We start from the raw sequence: 15,144 nt of genomic DNA on the forward strand, positions 1-15,144 counted from the left end.
CCAAAGGGCGGGTGCACTCACAGAGAACGCCATCCCCCTGGGAATCACCCGCCGGCAATACCTGACCGGTGGAACCCTAAGGAGGCCCTCCCTATGGCCGTGTACAGGACGATGGGAAGCTGATGCTGGCAGCAGGTGCTCCCTAAGGTAATCCGGACCCATGCCATTTAGGGCTTTATAGGTCATCACCAGCACCTTGAATCTCACCCGGAGGGCAACCGGAAGCCAATGCTGCTCGCGGAGAAGAGGTGTTACATGAGAGTATCGGGAAACTCCCATCACAACTCGCGCGGCCACATTCTGCACCAGCTGAAGCCTCCGAGTGGTCCTCAGGGGCAGCCCCATGTAGAGATGATAGTGGTGGGTTAATCCTATTATGTCCCAAAGGTCATATCCTGCTTCCCTGGGGTTGGGGCTGATGACTACGACCTGTGTCGGATTTTTTTGGGTGAGGGGTTGTTGATTCTAGGGATCTTTGTCTTTCTAATCCCATCAGCTCTACGCTTCCTGGCTCCAGTCTTTCTCAAATCCAGGATTCTCAAATCCGCATTTCTACAGACCTGGTTTCTGCTCGGGGCAGATAGACTTGGGGTGGGTGGGTTTCTGCCTAAGATTTTCCATTATCCCTTTGGGGAAATATAATATTCTGCCTATTTAATATTCCCCCAAATATTTCTTTCTGGGGGGAGGGGGACTGTCTTCGCACACAGTAATTTTGAATTTTACCTCCCTTTTTAACTGCAACCCCTGCATATCTGTACTATTTCTTCTCACCCTTTCCCTTTTACAATACTTTAAACCACATTAAGCTGAGAAAAGGTGATTTACTGGAACAATTCCCAGAGTAATGACTGAATTTCAGTACCCTCTTCATAGTTCGATCCTTTACCTTTCATTACTTTAACAGGCAAGCTGGCTTTTGGTTAGAATTATTTTTACAAATAAGAAAGAAGCATTAACCTTAAGCATTTTTTAAACGCTTCTCCCAGCTGTATCTTGAATGGATAGCCCGGGAACCTTATTTCCTACATATTCCAACAAAACGAATGGAACTTTGGCTGACCCTATAAGGTTTATTTACGTAAGCACATTTGCATTTTTTCTTAAATTTAGAAAATGCAATATTCTAAATAAAATATTGGAAAGGAAACGGGCAGTTAATAAGTTTGATGAATGAATGAATGAATGAATGAATGAATGAATGAATGAATGAATGAAATTTAAATCACTTCAGATTTGCAGATGATGTTGTTCTCTTCTCACAAGACCCAGCAGAGTTACAAAGACATAGAGAAGAGCTCCACAAAGCAGGAGAACAATTTGGCGTAAAATAAACCTGAAAAAGAGGCCAGGTTATGTTGAATAAATTCACCAAAGAAAGAACATCCTTTATTGTCTGGAAAAGAACTAGGACGAAGCAGACTGCTACATACACCTTGGCCAACGGATCTCAATGAAAGGTGACACAATAAAGGAAATTGAATGGCGTGTTAAATGTGGTCGGCAAGCATTCGGCAAGCTAAGCGTAATTTTCAAGAACAACCTCCACCTGGGCCCAAAGAGAAACGTTTTTGGATCAGTGTGTGCTACCTGCTCTAACATAAGTCAGTGAAACATGGGACACTAAACCTCGCAAGTGACCCAAAGCTACAAAACTGTCACAAAGAGCCATGGAAAGAGACATGCTCGGCACCGCAAGACGAGATAGAAAAAAACTGAACATGGATTAGAGGACAAATGAAAGCGTACGATGCCATCAAGAGAGTCAAAGAACGGAAATGGAAATGGGCTGGTCACCCAGCACGAAGAACTGAGGGCAGGTGGACCAAGGCAGTCCTGGAATGGATCCCGCTTGATCCAAAGCGTCCACGAAAGAGACCGAAAACAAGATGGAGTGATGACATCGGCAAGTATGGCGGACCCAACCGGTCAAAAGAAGCTCAGGACCGTCTCGGTTGGAAACACGCGGAAGAGGCCTTCATTCTGCAGTGGATAGACCATGGCTAGAATGGTGCTGGAGAAGACTCCTGCGAGTCCCTTGGACTGCAAGGCAATCACACCGGTCAGTCCTAGAGGAGATCAACCCTGACTGCTCTTTAGAAGGCCAGATCCTGAAGCTAAAACTCAAATCCTTTGGCCACCTAATGAGAAGGAAGGACTCACTGGAGAAGAGCCTAATGCTGGGAAAGATTGAGGGCAAGAGAAGAAGGGGACGACAGAGAATGAGGTAGCTGGATGGAGTCACTGAAGCAGTAGGCGTGAGCTTAAAGGGACTCCAGAAGATGGTAGAGGACAGGAAGGCCTGGAGGAAAGTTGTCCATAGGGTCGCGATGGGTCGGACACGTCTACGCAACTAACAACAACAACAGAAGGACGATGAAATAAATACACAAGTAAAAAAATTAATAAACAAATATTCTATTTCTTTTTGTCTATGTGAGTTTGCGCAGAATGGTCCGAGTAAATTTCGCTTTGTGTTGCTTCATGCACTGTGAGAGAAAAAAGCTCACGGCTCTTGAATCTAGAATGCCGTAAGTGAGAAGTAGCGTAACATAGTTACAAAGCAATTCGTTAGCTGTGACAACGAATTTAAAAAGTGCTTTTCGGCTAGTTCTGCTCTGTTATAAGCCCAGGAATACAGAAGCTTAAAGGAATTTTTCCCCCCAAAAACTACTTTGTAACGCACAGCATTTAAAGCAAGTCAGTATTGTGCCAAAACCTGGGGGGAAACAAATCGTCAGGGGTAGGAGAAGAGACATTATTTGTTTGATAATTATACAAACACAGAGAAATGCTTCTCAAGTTGTTTGGATATAAAAGAAACTCTGTTGTAATGTGAATTACAATGGAGTGATTAGAATCAATTGTTACCTCTGAATGGTATATTTAGCTGAGCTTTTCTTCCAAGGTTGCTAAATACGGGAATTTCTGCCAGGACTAGTAAACAAGCAGATAGACCTGAGATAAGCATAGTGATTTAAAATTCCCTTAAGATATGAAATTACTCCCTCAATTAATAATACGTCTCTCTGCGTTACCACTGGACGTAATAGATACTTTGAATTTTGATCCTTGTGGAGCGCTGGAAACTTCCCAACAGCAGTCTTATGATCTTCCTGGTTTTTCCCCCAGCATTTCAACAGTATTTCTCTTGCTTATGTTGGCAAAATGGAACAAGTGTGAAACACTATCAGGTTTAGTGTGTGCGCACTATTCTAAAGTCAAGTATAGTCACTAATATGCCATTTATGGACTATGTTAGTTTCCTTACAACTTTAACTATTTAATAATGTCCATCTGGGAGAAACCAACAGCCTGGAGACCAAATATCGTCTCCAGAAAAACAGCCAAGATGTTATCAACATTTTGCTTAACCTCAGTCTTCAGAGCTTGGTAGAATTATTTATCGTGATTCTCATATCACGTCAGAAATCACGCTTCAACCAGGTCTAGAACCTCATTATCACAGATGAGACAAAAACAGATGCCCAGAAGCGTAGTTCTACCAGTGGTTTCAACCAACTGATTCTACCCATTCTCCATGCACACCTTAAACTTATTTGCCGCAGCCCTATATATTTGTCAAGACAACACTGAAGAAGAGTGGGCCTTGTTTTGCTGGATCAGATCTAAGGTTAATCCAGTGCAGCTAAAGAACTTTGTACCGTATTTTCTGGCATATAAGACGACCCGGCGTATAAGACGACCCAACTTTTGAGAAGATTTTCATGGGTTAAAAAGTCGTCTTATACGCTGGAAAATATGGTAATTGCAAATCATAAACGGATCTCTTCTTTGTCCAGGATCAATCTTCTTCCTCGGTGGGTGGAAACTGTACAGAAGCTCACAAACATTTAATTTAAAAAAAATGCATTGGATTTATAGGTAGAAGTACTTGGTATGTCTAGTTTAATGAAAAGAAGAACTAAGAGGGTGACATGTTAGCAGTGTTCCAATATCTAAGGGGCTATCACAAAGAAGAGGGGGTGAAATTATTCTCCAAAGCACCAGAGGCAGAACAAGAAGCAACGGATGGAAACTAATCAAGGAGAGAAGCAACCTAGAACTAAGGAGAAACGTCCTGACGGATAGAACAATTAATCAATGGAACAACTTGCCTTCAGAAGTTGTGAGGGCTCCAATCCTGGAGGGTTTTAAGAAGAGACTGGACAGCCAATTGCCTGAAATGGTTGTCCCATCTTCTCTTGAAAACCTCCAGTGAGCAGGGCTAATGGATAACCATTCTAAATAATCAAATTTATTTGATACCCTTATCACTGTTTATCTGCTGTTTTTTTGCCTCCGGACATACCGAAATATGGACAGGCTAACATTTGCTGGAGATGTGTCTCCAAGTAAATGGTTATTAAATAACCCAGTTGGGTTAAATTTGTGAGGCTTCTGTCATCGCTTTGGGATTTTTGTGTTCTTTCAGTTAAAGTTGGCTACTTCCCAACGGTCTGTGGTTCCTTCATCCCCTGCTATTTCAGTAGGAGCACAAGTGTTCACGGCTGAACATCCTTCATTTTTTTTCCTTTTGTCTGAGAACACTCTGTAACTCTGAAGATGTATTATGATCTGGTTTTCTTTAGCACTCGGATCCAGCCCTGTCTTCCTATTTATCCCCTTAACCTCACTGCAGTTGACTCAAAGTGGGCTCCTGAAGCTCATGAGATCCTCCACCGAAGATGTGATGGATTCTCAAAGAAATTGTAAGGGGGGGGAGGAGGGGGGAAGAAACTCAAGGGTTGTAGCCAGCAAACAGAAATAGATAAACTTTGTAAGTTCTGAAAGAAGACCTGCACACTTGTCATGGAAAGGTATTTTTTCCCCATGCGATAGGTCAGGCACGAAGGCCATACATTATTTTTTTTATTTTTTATAATCCCATTTATATCCCGCCCTTCTCTCCGAAGACTCAGGGCGGCTTACAATTTAAAGCACAAATCAATGTGTTAAGCAATAGCCTTCATTCTATGTAGATGCCTGCTTATTAGGGCTTATTAGGGAGTCAAGCTACTCTCCAAAGCGCCTGAAGGCAAGGTGAAGAAGCAACAAATGGAAACTACTCGAGGAGAGAAACAAACTAGAACTAAGCAGAATTTTCCTGACAGTTAGAACAATTAACCAGTGGAACTACCTGCCTCCAGAAGGTGTGAATGCACCAACACTGGAAGTTTTTTTAACAAGAGGTTGGACAACCATTTGTCTGAAATGATCTCGGGTTGGACTAGAAGACCTCCAAGGTCCCATCCAAATCTGTTATCAGTTGGGGGAAAAAATCAGTACAAAATAATAGCGAATGGTCTATAGGTCAGTATTCTTTCAGCGCTGCCATTTTCTGTAAGACAAATATGGAATAAGACAGGTTCCCGGGAGATAACTCTAATGATATCCTATAAGCATGACATCACAATATAAGACCACGTGAATTGCGTCATTTGCCCAATTCAGAACACGGGGCAAACATTCAGCGTCTGCAAATGTTCGCGTCATGACACAAATGACACATCTTGAGCCATTTATGCAATGATGCCCCAAGGATAGCACAAAGTCTCTCTTGCAACAAACACCATCGACACCCACGGAGCTACTGCTTGGATTTAAAGCACATTTGATTTGTGCTTAGATTGTAAGCCGCCCTGAGTCTTCGGAGAAGGGCGGGATATAAATGGGATTAAAATAAAATAAATAAAATAAAGACACCCACTTAACGATAGCACAACTCAACTTACACATCACTCTGGGTTGTGTAGATGTGATCGAAGAGAGACTCTATTGCCATCCATTTTACAGGTATTCGACCCTACGGGAAGAGAAATATATATAGATATATCTTACTTGTTGCAAGCACATCTGAACGTTACTTCTAAAGCCACAATTGGCAAACAGTTCTTTTTTTTAAAAAATCCCTCACGTTCAGCTTTTCTCATTGCTTTTTCTCAGAGATGAGTTAGTTGATGATGGATTTTCCAGTTGCGCTAACTGGGCCCAGCCAAGGTTCATATGCTGTGATATGCAGAGTTACCTTGGTTACGTAGTTACAAGAATTGATAGAAAACAGAATAACGGATTTAGAAGGGACCTTGGAGGTCTTCTAGTCCAGCCCCCTGCTCAACCAGAAGACCCTAGAACGTTCCGGATAAGCAGCTGTCTAATCTCTTCTTAAAAGCCTCCAGTGATGGAGCACCTCCAACTTCTGGAATTGTAATACATTTTCTTTTTTTTTTAAAAAAAAAAATCCCATTGCTGTTGAAACACAGAGACAGCATGGACTAGTGGTTAAGCCACCAGTTTAGAAAGCAGAACATTGTGAGTTCAAGTCCCACCTTAGCCATGAAACCAGCTTGGGCCAGTCCCTCTCTCTCAGCTCTAATCGCTTGTTGTTGAGGGGAAAATAGGAGGAGGAAAAAAGGTGGATTTGACGTTTGCCACCATCTGAGGCAGGATATTATACCCCCTCGTTGAACACTGGCAAATATACTGCAACAGTATTAGCTGTCCCCCCTTTACAAAACAGGTCCGACATTTATAATCTTCTATACCTATTTGCAACCCAATTTGACCCGTCACACACAGTATATATATATAAAGAAAAGAGAGGGGGAAAAACAATTAATAGGTTAAAAGGGAAAGGGAAAGGTTCCCCCGCACATGCGTGCTAGTCGTTTCCAACTCTACGGGCCGGTGCTCATCTCCGTTTCAAAGCCGAAGAGCCAGCGCTTGTCCTAGGACGTCTCCATGGTCATTTGGCCGGCATGACTAGGTGCCAAAGGCGCACAGAACGCTGTTACCTTCCCACCGTAGTGGTGCCTATTTTTCTACTTGCATTTCTATGTGCTTTTGAACTGCTAGGTTGGCAGAAGCTGGGATGAGTAACAGGCGCTCACTCTCTTACGCAGCACTCAGGATTCGACCCGCTAAACTGCCGACCTTCTGATCGACAAGCTCAGCGTCCTAGCCCACTGAGCCACCGCGTCCCTTATTAACAGGTTAAACAACAGCAAAGTTAAAATTCAAGGCCTCTGTTAGCAATCTGTTATTGTAACTTACTCACAGAAAGTCTACAGTGGTTTGTTATCTACCACGAGTCACCCCAATTGTTATCTCTCTTCCGTCCAGAATCAAATATCTTCGTTTTGGCTCTGAATAATAAAACCTTTCCTTGGGCTTTTCATTGGGGACGTTCCCAACAATTGCACCTCATCTGAAATATCTGTTGTAAATATCCGTGAAGCATTCATTCTTGAAAGACGGACGTATTTTACTGGGTTTTTCCTGAGCCGGCAACCTTTTGAACCACCTCATGTTTCCCTAGCTGATAGTAGTTACAATATGAAGAGTTTGATCCTCTTTCACAGTTGATCCTGACGGCAGCAAAATCCCATCATTTTAACTATGCCTCCTATCAAGTAATTTCTTTTTTTTTTATTATTGTCACTGAATCTTCCTGGGTTTAATTTTGGCTAAGGATCTCGAATTCTTCATATCGTAAGGGTAGAATTAAAAAAAAAATTAAAAAAATCACACGACATTGTCTTACATATGTCTGACATGTCTTTTTTTTTTGTCTTCCCAGGTTAAAAATATTTAAAAAACAAAAACCAAACCCTAATCCTATTGTCTTTATTGCTTTCCCAAAGAGCAGCAATAGCCACCTACGTTCAGCTTTTTTCCAACGTAGAATATCCTTTTCAGAATGTTGTACAGAGAGTCCTCGACTTGCAATCTTTCCGTGAGTAACGACTAGGACCGTGTTTTCATATTTACGACCGCTGCGGCACCTCCATGTCGCAGGATCAAAATTCAGACGCTCAGCAACCGACTCACATTTATGGCGGTCGCAGTGTGCCGGGGGGGGGGTGTCACGTGATCCCCTTTTGCGACCACCTGACATAGTCAAAATGGGGGAGCCCGTTTCACTTAACAAGCGTGTGACTAACTTAAGAACTGCAGCGATTGGCTCCACAATTCTGACCGAGAAAGGCCCTAAAAATGGAGCGCCACTCCGCTAGCCACTGCCTTCGCCGTTCTAAGTCCCGATACTTCCTCGCGGTTGTTTGCAGACCCTTCAGATCAGCGGATCCCCGCGGGAATCAATAACTGCCTGCCTCACCTTGCTCCTCTTGACGTACGAGTCCTCTTCATAAACGTCTCGAGACAAACCGAAGTCAGAAATCTTCATTTTACGCCCTTCGGCTACTAAGACATTCCTGGCGGCTAAATCACGGTGAACGAGCTGGGGAGAAAGAAACGGAACGGAACCAATCAGAATTCAGCATTTCTTATTCACATTCACAAAGGTTAAAGGCCGTAGAAACAGGGTGGGCGTGAAGGGGGACAGCCCCATCCCCTACCTTCATTTCCGCAAGGTATTGCATGCCGCGGGAGATCTGCCACGCGAAGGAGATCAAGTCGCCCATAGTCAGGGCCCGCTCATCTGGGTTGTCCAGGTAACTGGAATTCCTGTTTGTATCGTTTCCCATGTAGCTGGGTCCCACTTTCCGGCTTTCCCTTAGGAAACTCCGCAAGGAGCCGTATTTGGCGTACTCCACTATTAAGTATAAAGGCCCTGCGGTCAAACAAAGGGGTGGGGTGGGGGTGGAATCAGAAGTTCAATCAACTTGCCCTCAACAGATACGCCTGCAAAAAATTTTTTTTGGCAAGGTCCTTATTTTTGAGTTTGCACCAAGATAAGTTTATTTGAGTTTCACACGTCGCGCGTTCAGAAGTGTGATCCTCTCCGTTGGGAGATCTGTCTCCTCTATGAGACTTTAGGAATTCAGACTTATTTACCTTCCTTCCTTCCTTCCTTCCTTCCTTCCTTCCTTCCTTCCTCCCTTCCTCCCTTCCACCCTCCTTCCTTCCTTCCTTTCTCCCTCCTTCTTCCATTCTTTCCTTCATTCCTTCCTCCTCCCTCCCTTTCTTTCCATCCTCCCGCCTTTCTCCCTCCCTCCCTCCCTCCTTCTTCCCTTCCTTCCTTCTTCCCTCCCTCCCTTCCTTCCTCTTCCATTCCTTCATCCCTCTCTCCTTCCTTCCTTTCCTTCCTTCCTTTCACCCTCCTTCTTCCATTCTTTCCTTCATTCCTTCCTCTTCCCTCCCTCTTTCCTTCCATCCTCCCGTCCTTCTCCCTCCCTCCCTCCCTCCCTCCCTCCTTCTTCTATTCCTTCCTTCCACCCTCCTTCCTTCCCACCCTCCCTCCCTTCCTCCCTCTTCCATTCCTTCCTTCCTTCCTTCTTCCCTCCCTCCCTCCCTTCCATTCCTTCCTTCCTTCCTTCCTTCCTCCCTCTCTTCCTTCCTTTCCTTCCTTTCTCCCTCCTTCCCTCCCTCCCTCCCTCTTTCCTTCCCTCCCCCCTCCTGCAATACAATATAGGCAATTGCCTAAGCGTGTGCGTGGCTTAGAAATGGGAGAACGTGAGGCCACTGCTCATGACAGCCATTTAAAGAGTCCAGATAAATAAGACCACGCTATCCACAGTTAACAGGGGTGGTTCTTCGGAGGCAAACCGAGTTTTTAAACTCTGAACGTTTTGTCCAGGAATTTAAAAAGAGCCCAGTTGCCCAGGATCGTTTCTCTTTAAACGGCTGGACCATGTCTCTCAACTTTTTCCCATGGATACCCTCCATTGGTGAGGGCAATCAGCCAGTGGAACAGCTTGCCACCAGAAATCATGGGCGCTCCATCACTGGAGGTTTCCAAGAAGAGATTGGACAGCCACCCGTCTGAAATGGTATAGGGTCTCCTGCCTGGGTAGGGGGTTGGACTAGATGACCTCCAAGGTCCCTTCCAACTCTGCTATTCTGTTTTCTGTTGTGACCCTTCCCTCCTTCCTCCACTTCTGCTCTTAAGAGCACTCAACCTCTCTTGCTCGTTCTTTTACTCTGGAAAGCCAGTTCTCCAGGAATCCAATCAAAATACGTACCGTCCTGGCTGCAAGCACCATACAGCCTGATGACGTGAGGATGGTTCACCTGCTTTAAAAGGTTGAACTCCGAATGCAGGTCCCGGAGCTCGCTTACGGAAGCGTTCTCTGTGGAACAGAGCAGGAAGAGAAAAGAGTTCTATGAGCTGAGGCAGGATCTGGCAATGACACATTCGAATATTTTGCAAATTTATTTTATTTTTATTTTAATTCCATTTATATCCCGCCCTTCTCCAAAGACTCAGGGCGGCTTACAAGCTTAGCAGTAGCCTAATGGAGAAATGACGCTTCCTTTTCAGGATACCGTGGCAAATACAAGCTATTATATATATATATATATAGCCCCCTTTTTGCTGGCGGTCCTCCGCCTTTACGTACACCCTGTTGGGCGGGCAGAAGAGTGAGCAGGGGGTCAGCTGGACTATCCGGGGGTATTCAGGAATATCTGGCAATGTCAGCTGGTCATCTGTCTTCTTTTAGAGAGACATTGAGGCCACTTGTGGGGGTTGTCTGTATCCTCATGGTCAGCTGAGTAGTGCAAATCTGCCTGGAGCCTTCTTGGCTGCAGGGTTTTTTCTGCCCTGGGTCCCTTCCCTATTTATTGGAGAGTCTCCAAAAGAAGGCAAATGACCAGCGGTCTGCAAGGAGTATAAATCCTTTCATTCCCCACCCTCCACTCAGAGCTGAAGAAGCTTCTTGGGTGAGAAGTGAAAGGTCTTCAAAGAACAAACAAGGAAGACCAGTTGCCTCCTGAAATAGCATCTTTGGTACAAACCTCCAAGTGGCCTCAACGACTCTCTAAAAGAAGGCAAATGACCAGCAGTCTGCAGGGAGTATAAATCCTTTCATTCCCCACCCTCCACTCAGAGCTGAAGAAGCTTCTTGGGTGAGAAGTGAAAGGTCTTCAAAGAACAAACAAGGAAGACCAGTTGCCTCCTGAAATAGCATCTTTGGGACAAACCTCCAAGTGGCCTCAACGACTCTCTAAAAGAAGGCAAATGACCAGCGGTCTGCAAGGAGTATAAATCCTTTCATTCCCCACCCTCCAGTCAGAGCTGAAGAAGCTTCTTGGGTGAGAAGTGAAAGGTCTTCAAAGAACAAACAAGGAAGTCCAGTTGCCTCCTGAATTAGCATCTTTGGGACAAACCTCCAAGTGGCCTCAACGACTCTCTAAAAGAAGGCAAATGACCAGCGGTCTGCAAGGAGTATAAATCCTTTCATTCCCCACCCTCCAGTCAGAGCTGAAGAAGCTTCTTGGGTGAGAAGTGAAAGGTCTTCAAAGAACAAACAAGGAAGTCCAGTTGCCTCCTGAATTAGCATCTTTGGGACAAACCTCCAAGTGGCCTCAACGACTCTCTAAAAGAAGGCAAATGAGCAGCGGTCTGCAAGGAGTATAAATCCTTTCATTCCCCACCCTGCAGTCAGAGCTGAAGAAGCTTCTTGGGTGAGAAGTGAAAGGTCTTCAAAGAACAAACAAGGAAGGCCAGTTGCCTCCTGAAAAAGCACCTTGGGGACAACCAGGACCTGGGATGACTGAGAATCTCCGTAGACGTTTACAGATAATTCAGCAACGAGGCCAGCCATCCCCAGCAGGTGTTGAGCTGAACAATTCCTGAGCATTACACAATCTTTCACTGTTACCCAATTGCCAATGAAGGATGACTAACTCACAGTAATTACAAGGATGGGGGGAGAGTGCCAACACATTTGGGTGGAAAGTGACACATCCATTTAAACTTTTCCAGGAAAGCTGCGTTGCTGATTATATTTATTAGGGGTTAAAGAAAGAGTAGGCACAAGGGAAGTTACGCTGTGCAGGGGAGTTTAGGAAGGACAACTTCGATTTGGACAGAAATCAAACTTGTTTAAGCCCAAGAATTGGGATCCACAGACATATTTGCTTGTACTTTAATTTCAAAGCGCATTCCTGTTAAGTAAGTTTTTCTCGCCATGCATATGTATACATGATCTGAACCAGACTCTGATATCTCTCTGTGTCATATAATATATGTAGATATACACATAATTCTATATTTACTTGTATATTTTTGTCACATTTATGGAGTGTATATGGGAGGTGGGTGACCCTTTGGGAGCTGCATGCAACGAAATTTCATTTTAATGTATGCCGATTACTGTACATTCAAAGTGACAATGAAGTTATTATTTTTTCCTTCATTGTCAATTTTCAAACAAAAGCAGCCCCAGAATGACATTTTTCTGGGAATGTTAAATTACACTGCTTTGGCTGCTTTCAACCAATTCATCCATGGATACTGCTGAATTTAATTTTGAAACTTTTCTGGCACTTGAAATCTGATATCGCTTTGGATTTGAGTCCTGTCTAATCTTTTCGCTGATGTATTTTCTTCACCGTGAACTGAAAGGTAAATTGCAAAAGGTGAAAGGACGTAAAAGATAAGAATTTCAGGACAATTACTCCTGATGTAAAATGATAGTGGAACAATATTCTGCCCAAAGGGCAAGCTGCAAATGTGGCATTTTTGCTTGAAAGTGGTTTCAAAACTCTGATACTAAATTAAAGAGAAGAGAAAGTAATTTGTTCAAAGCAGAACAAGTTTTAAAGCTGTTTCTCATTAACCGCTTGCTTATTCGTCAGTTTTCAGAGGATATTTACATTTTTGGATGAAGTCAATATTCCAGTCCCAACATTTTTTTTTTGGCGTTCTAACCCTTCAAATCAGTTACAGAGATGATTTGGATAGCTTTGAAGATTATTTCCAAGGGTTCCAGAGACTTTGGAGAAAGAGAAAATTCTGATGCATAGAATTTTAAACCAATTGCAAGTTTAGAGAAGAGAAGAGAAGAGAAGAGAAGAGAAGAGAAGAGAAGAGAAGAGAAGAGAATGAGCTGCTATTTTTATGCTTTTAGGTATGAAATCTTCTCCTTAAACTGACAGGCAGCTAAGAAACAGAACATCCATATAAACTTCTATCAAAAGGTAATTTAACTGAGATGCAATCAGCAAAGCTAACATTCTGCTATCATGTTCCATAAAATTACTACCACTGATCTGGCACAGACGACCACAGCAGTGCCCAGTTGCGGCCCTATCTAGACCAAGATGCCCTACGCACAGTCACCCATGTGCTCGTCACCTCCCGGCTAGACTACTGTAACGCTCTCTACATGGGGCTGCCCTTGAGGACCACACGGAGGCTTCAGCTGGTGCAGAATGCAGCCGCGCGAGTCGTGATGGGAGTCTCCCGATACTCCCATGTAACACCTCTGCTCCGCGAGCTGCATTGGCTTCCGGTTGCCCTCCGGGTGAGATTCAAGGTGCTGGTGATGACCTATAAAGCCCTAAATGGCTTGGGTCCGGGATATCTGAGGGAACACCTGCTGCCAGCGTCAATTTCCCATCGTCCTGTGCGCTCCCACAGGGAGGGCCTCCTCAGGGTACCGCCGGTCAAGGATTGCCGACGGGTGATCCCCAGGGGGAAGGCGTTCTCTGTGGGCGCGCCTGCCCTATGGAATCAACTGCCAACGGAACTCCGGACTGCCCCCGACCTTCGTTCGTTTCGCCGGGACCTAAAAACCTGGCTCTTTGAGCTATCAGGTCTGGACTGAGGGGTTTTAATGATTTTAAATTGAGATTTTAATTCTTGGGGGCCATATTTAATTTAATTTTTACTTAATTTTATACTGTATTGTTTTTAAATTTTGCCCTGTAAACCGCCCTGAGTCCTTCGGGAATAGGGCGGTATACAAATTGAATTAATAAATAAATAAATATAAATATGGCAGGAGTAGCCAGCACCCCAGAAGACAAACTCAAGATCCAAAAAGATCCTGACAGACTTGAACACTGGGCCCTATCTAACAAAATGAAATTCAATATAGATAAAAGTAAAAATTTTACACTTAGGCAAGAAAAAAACAACTACATAGGTATAGACTACGTGGAGCCTGGCTCAATGCAAGTAACTGTGAGAGGGATCTTGGAGTCCCTCTCACAGTCACTTAAATATGAGCCAGCAGTGTGCGGCAGCAGTCAAAAAAGCCAATGCCGTCCTAGCTTGCACTAACAGAGGGACAGAATCAAGATCGTGTGAAGTTCTAAAAATTTGGGTTAGAAATGTAAAGTTTACACAAGCACAAAACCTAAGAGAGAATTTTTATAAGATGTTTTATAGATGGCATTTAGATCCTAAAAAGTTAGCATGTATGTATCCAAATCAACCACCTAAGTGTTGGAGATGTGGTAATGAAGAGGCAACTTATGATCATAGATGGTGGACATGTAAAAATGTTAAAGCTTTTTGGATAAAAATATGGTGGATTTTTCAGAAAGTTTTTAAGAAAAAAATAAGATTTACCCCGCAGTTATTTTTATTGGGGATTATTCCGGATTGTACTGTTATAGAAACTAAATTAATGTTACATTTAATAACGGCAGCCAGATTGTTGGCGGTGCAATATTGGAAGAAAGAAGATTTACCTACAGTAGAACAATGGATACTTAAAGTAATGGGAGTAGCTGAAATGGCAAAAGTTTCAGCATATTTGAAAGACCCGTCACAAGAAAAATATATTTTGGAATGGAAAAGATGGATTGATTATATTCAAAACAAATATGGGACTAGAAAGTTTCAAATAGCATGTGAATAATTTTTAATAATTATAGAAGCGTTATTATAATTATTTTAGTTTTGTTATAAGGGAGTTAAAGGGTGGAAGGTTTGTTAACGTTGTATTAGATATTTAGCATATGTTTGCTTAAGATTGCTATATGTAATACCCTGTATTCTGCTTTGGGAAGTCCGGGGGGGAGGGAAGGGCGGAGGGTTGGTGGGGAGGGGGGTGTTTTCATTAAAACTTTGTAAAACTTTTCAATAAATAAATAAATAGGAAAAAAAGATCATGTGAAGTTCTACTACCGCTTTACAAAGCCTTAGTAAGCTCAAACTTGGAATAGTGCATCCACTTCTGGTCGCCACAACATAGAAAAGATATTGAGACTCTGGAAAGCACGTGGAGAAGAGCAATTAGGATGATTAAAGGCCTGGAGACTAAAACATATGAATAACAGTTGCAGGAACTGAATTTGTCTACTGTAATGAAAAGACGAACAAGGGGTGACAGAAGTGTTCCGATATTTGAGGGGCTCCTTCAAAGGTATGGGGGGCGGGGGGTGTCAAACTATTTTCCAAAGCACCAAAAGGCAAGACGAGAAACAACGGTTGGAAACTAACCAAGG

The 15,144-nt window shown here is 43.5% G+C and overlaps 1 protein-coding gene across 1 annotated transcript in view; it reads right to left on the reverse strand.

The window, feature by feature from the left end:
- Positions 1 to 15,144, reverse strand: part of RET (ret proto-oncogene) — a gene marked incomplete at both ends in the record, with an annotated part of 117,502 nt that overhangs the window by 9,740 nt on the left and 92,618 nt on the right. Inside the window, 4 exons of the mRNA XM_083364185.1 lie at positions 5,736 to 5,806; positions 8,117 to 8,239; positions 8,358 to 8,572; positions 9,924 to 10,031. Coding sequence (XP_083220311.1) covers positions 5,736 to 5,806; positions 8,117 to 8,239; positions 8,358 to 8,572; positions 9,924 to 10,031 — 517 coding nt within the window. The remainder of the gene's footprint in view (positions 1 to 5,735; positions 5,807 to 8,116; positions 8,240 to 8,357; positions 8,573 to 9,923; positions 10,032 to 15,144) is intronic.

Source organism: Vipera ursinii (assembly GCF_947247035.1).
Source record: "Vipera ursinii genome assembly, chromosome: 5".
Taxonomy (NCBI): Eukaryota; Metazoa; Chordata; class Lepidosauria; order Squamata; family Viperidae; genus Vipera; species Vipera ursinii.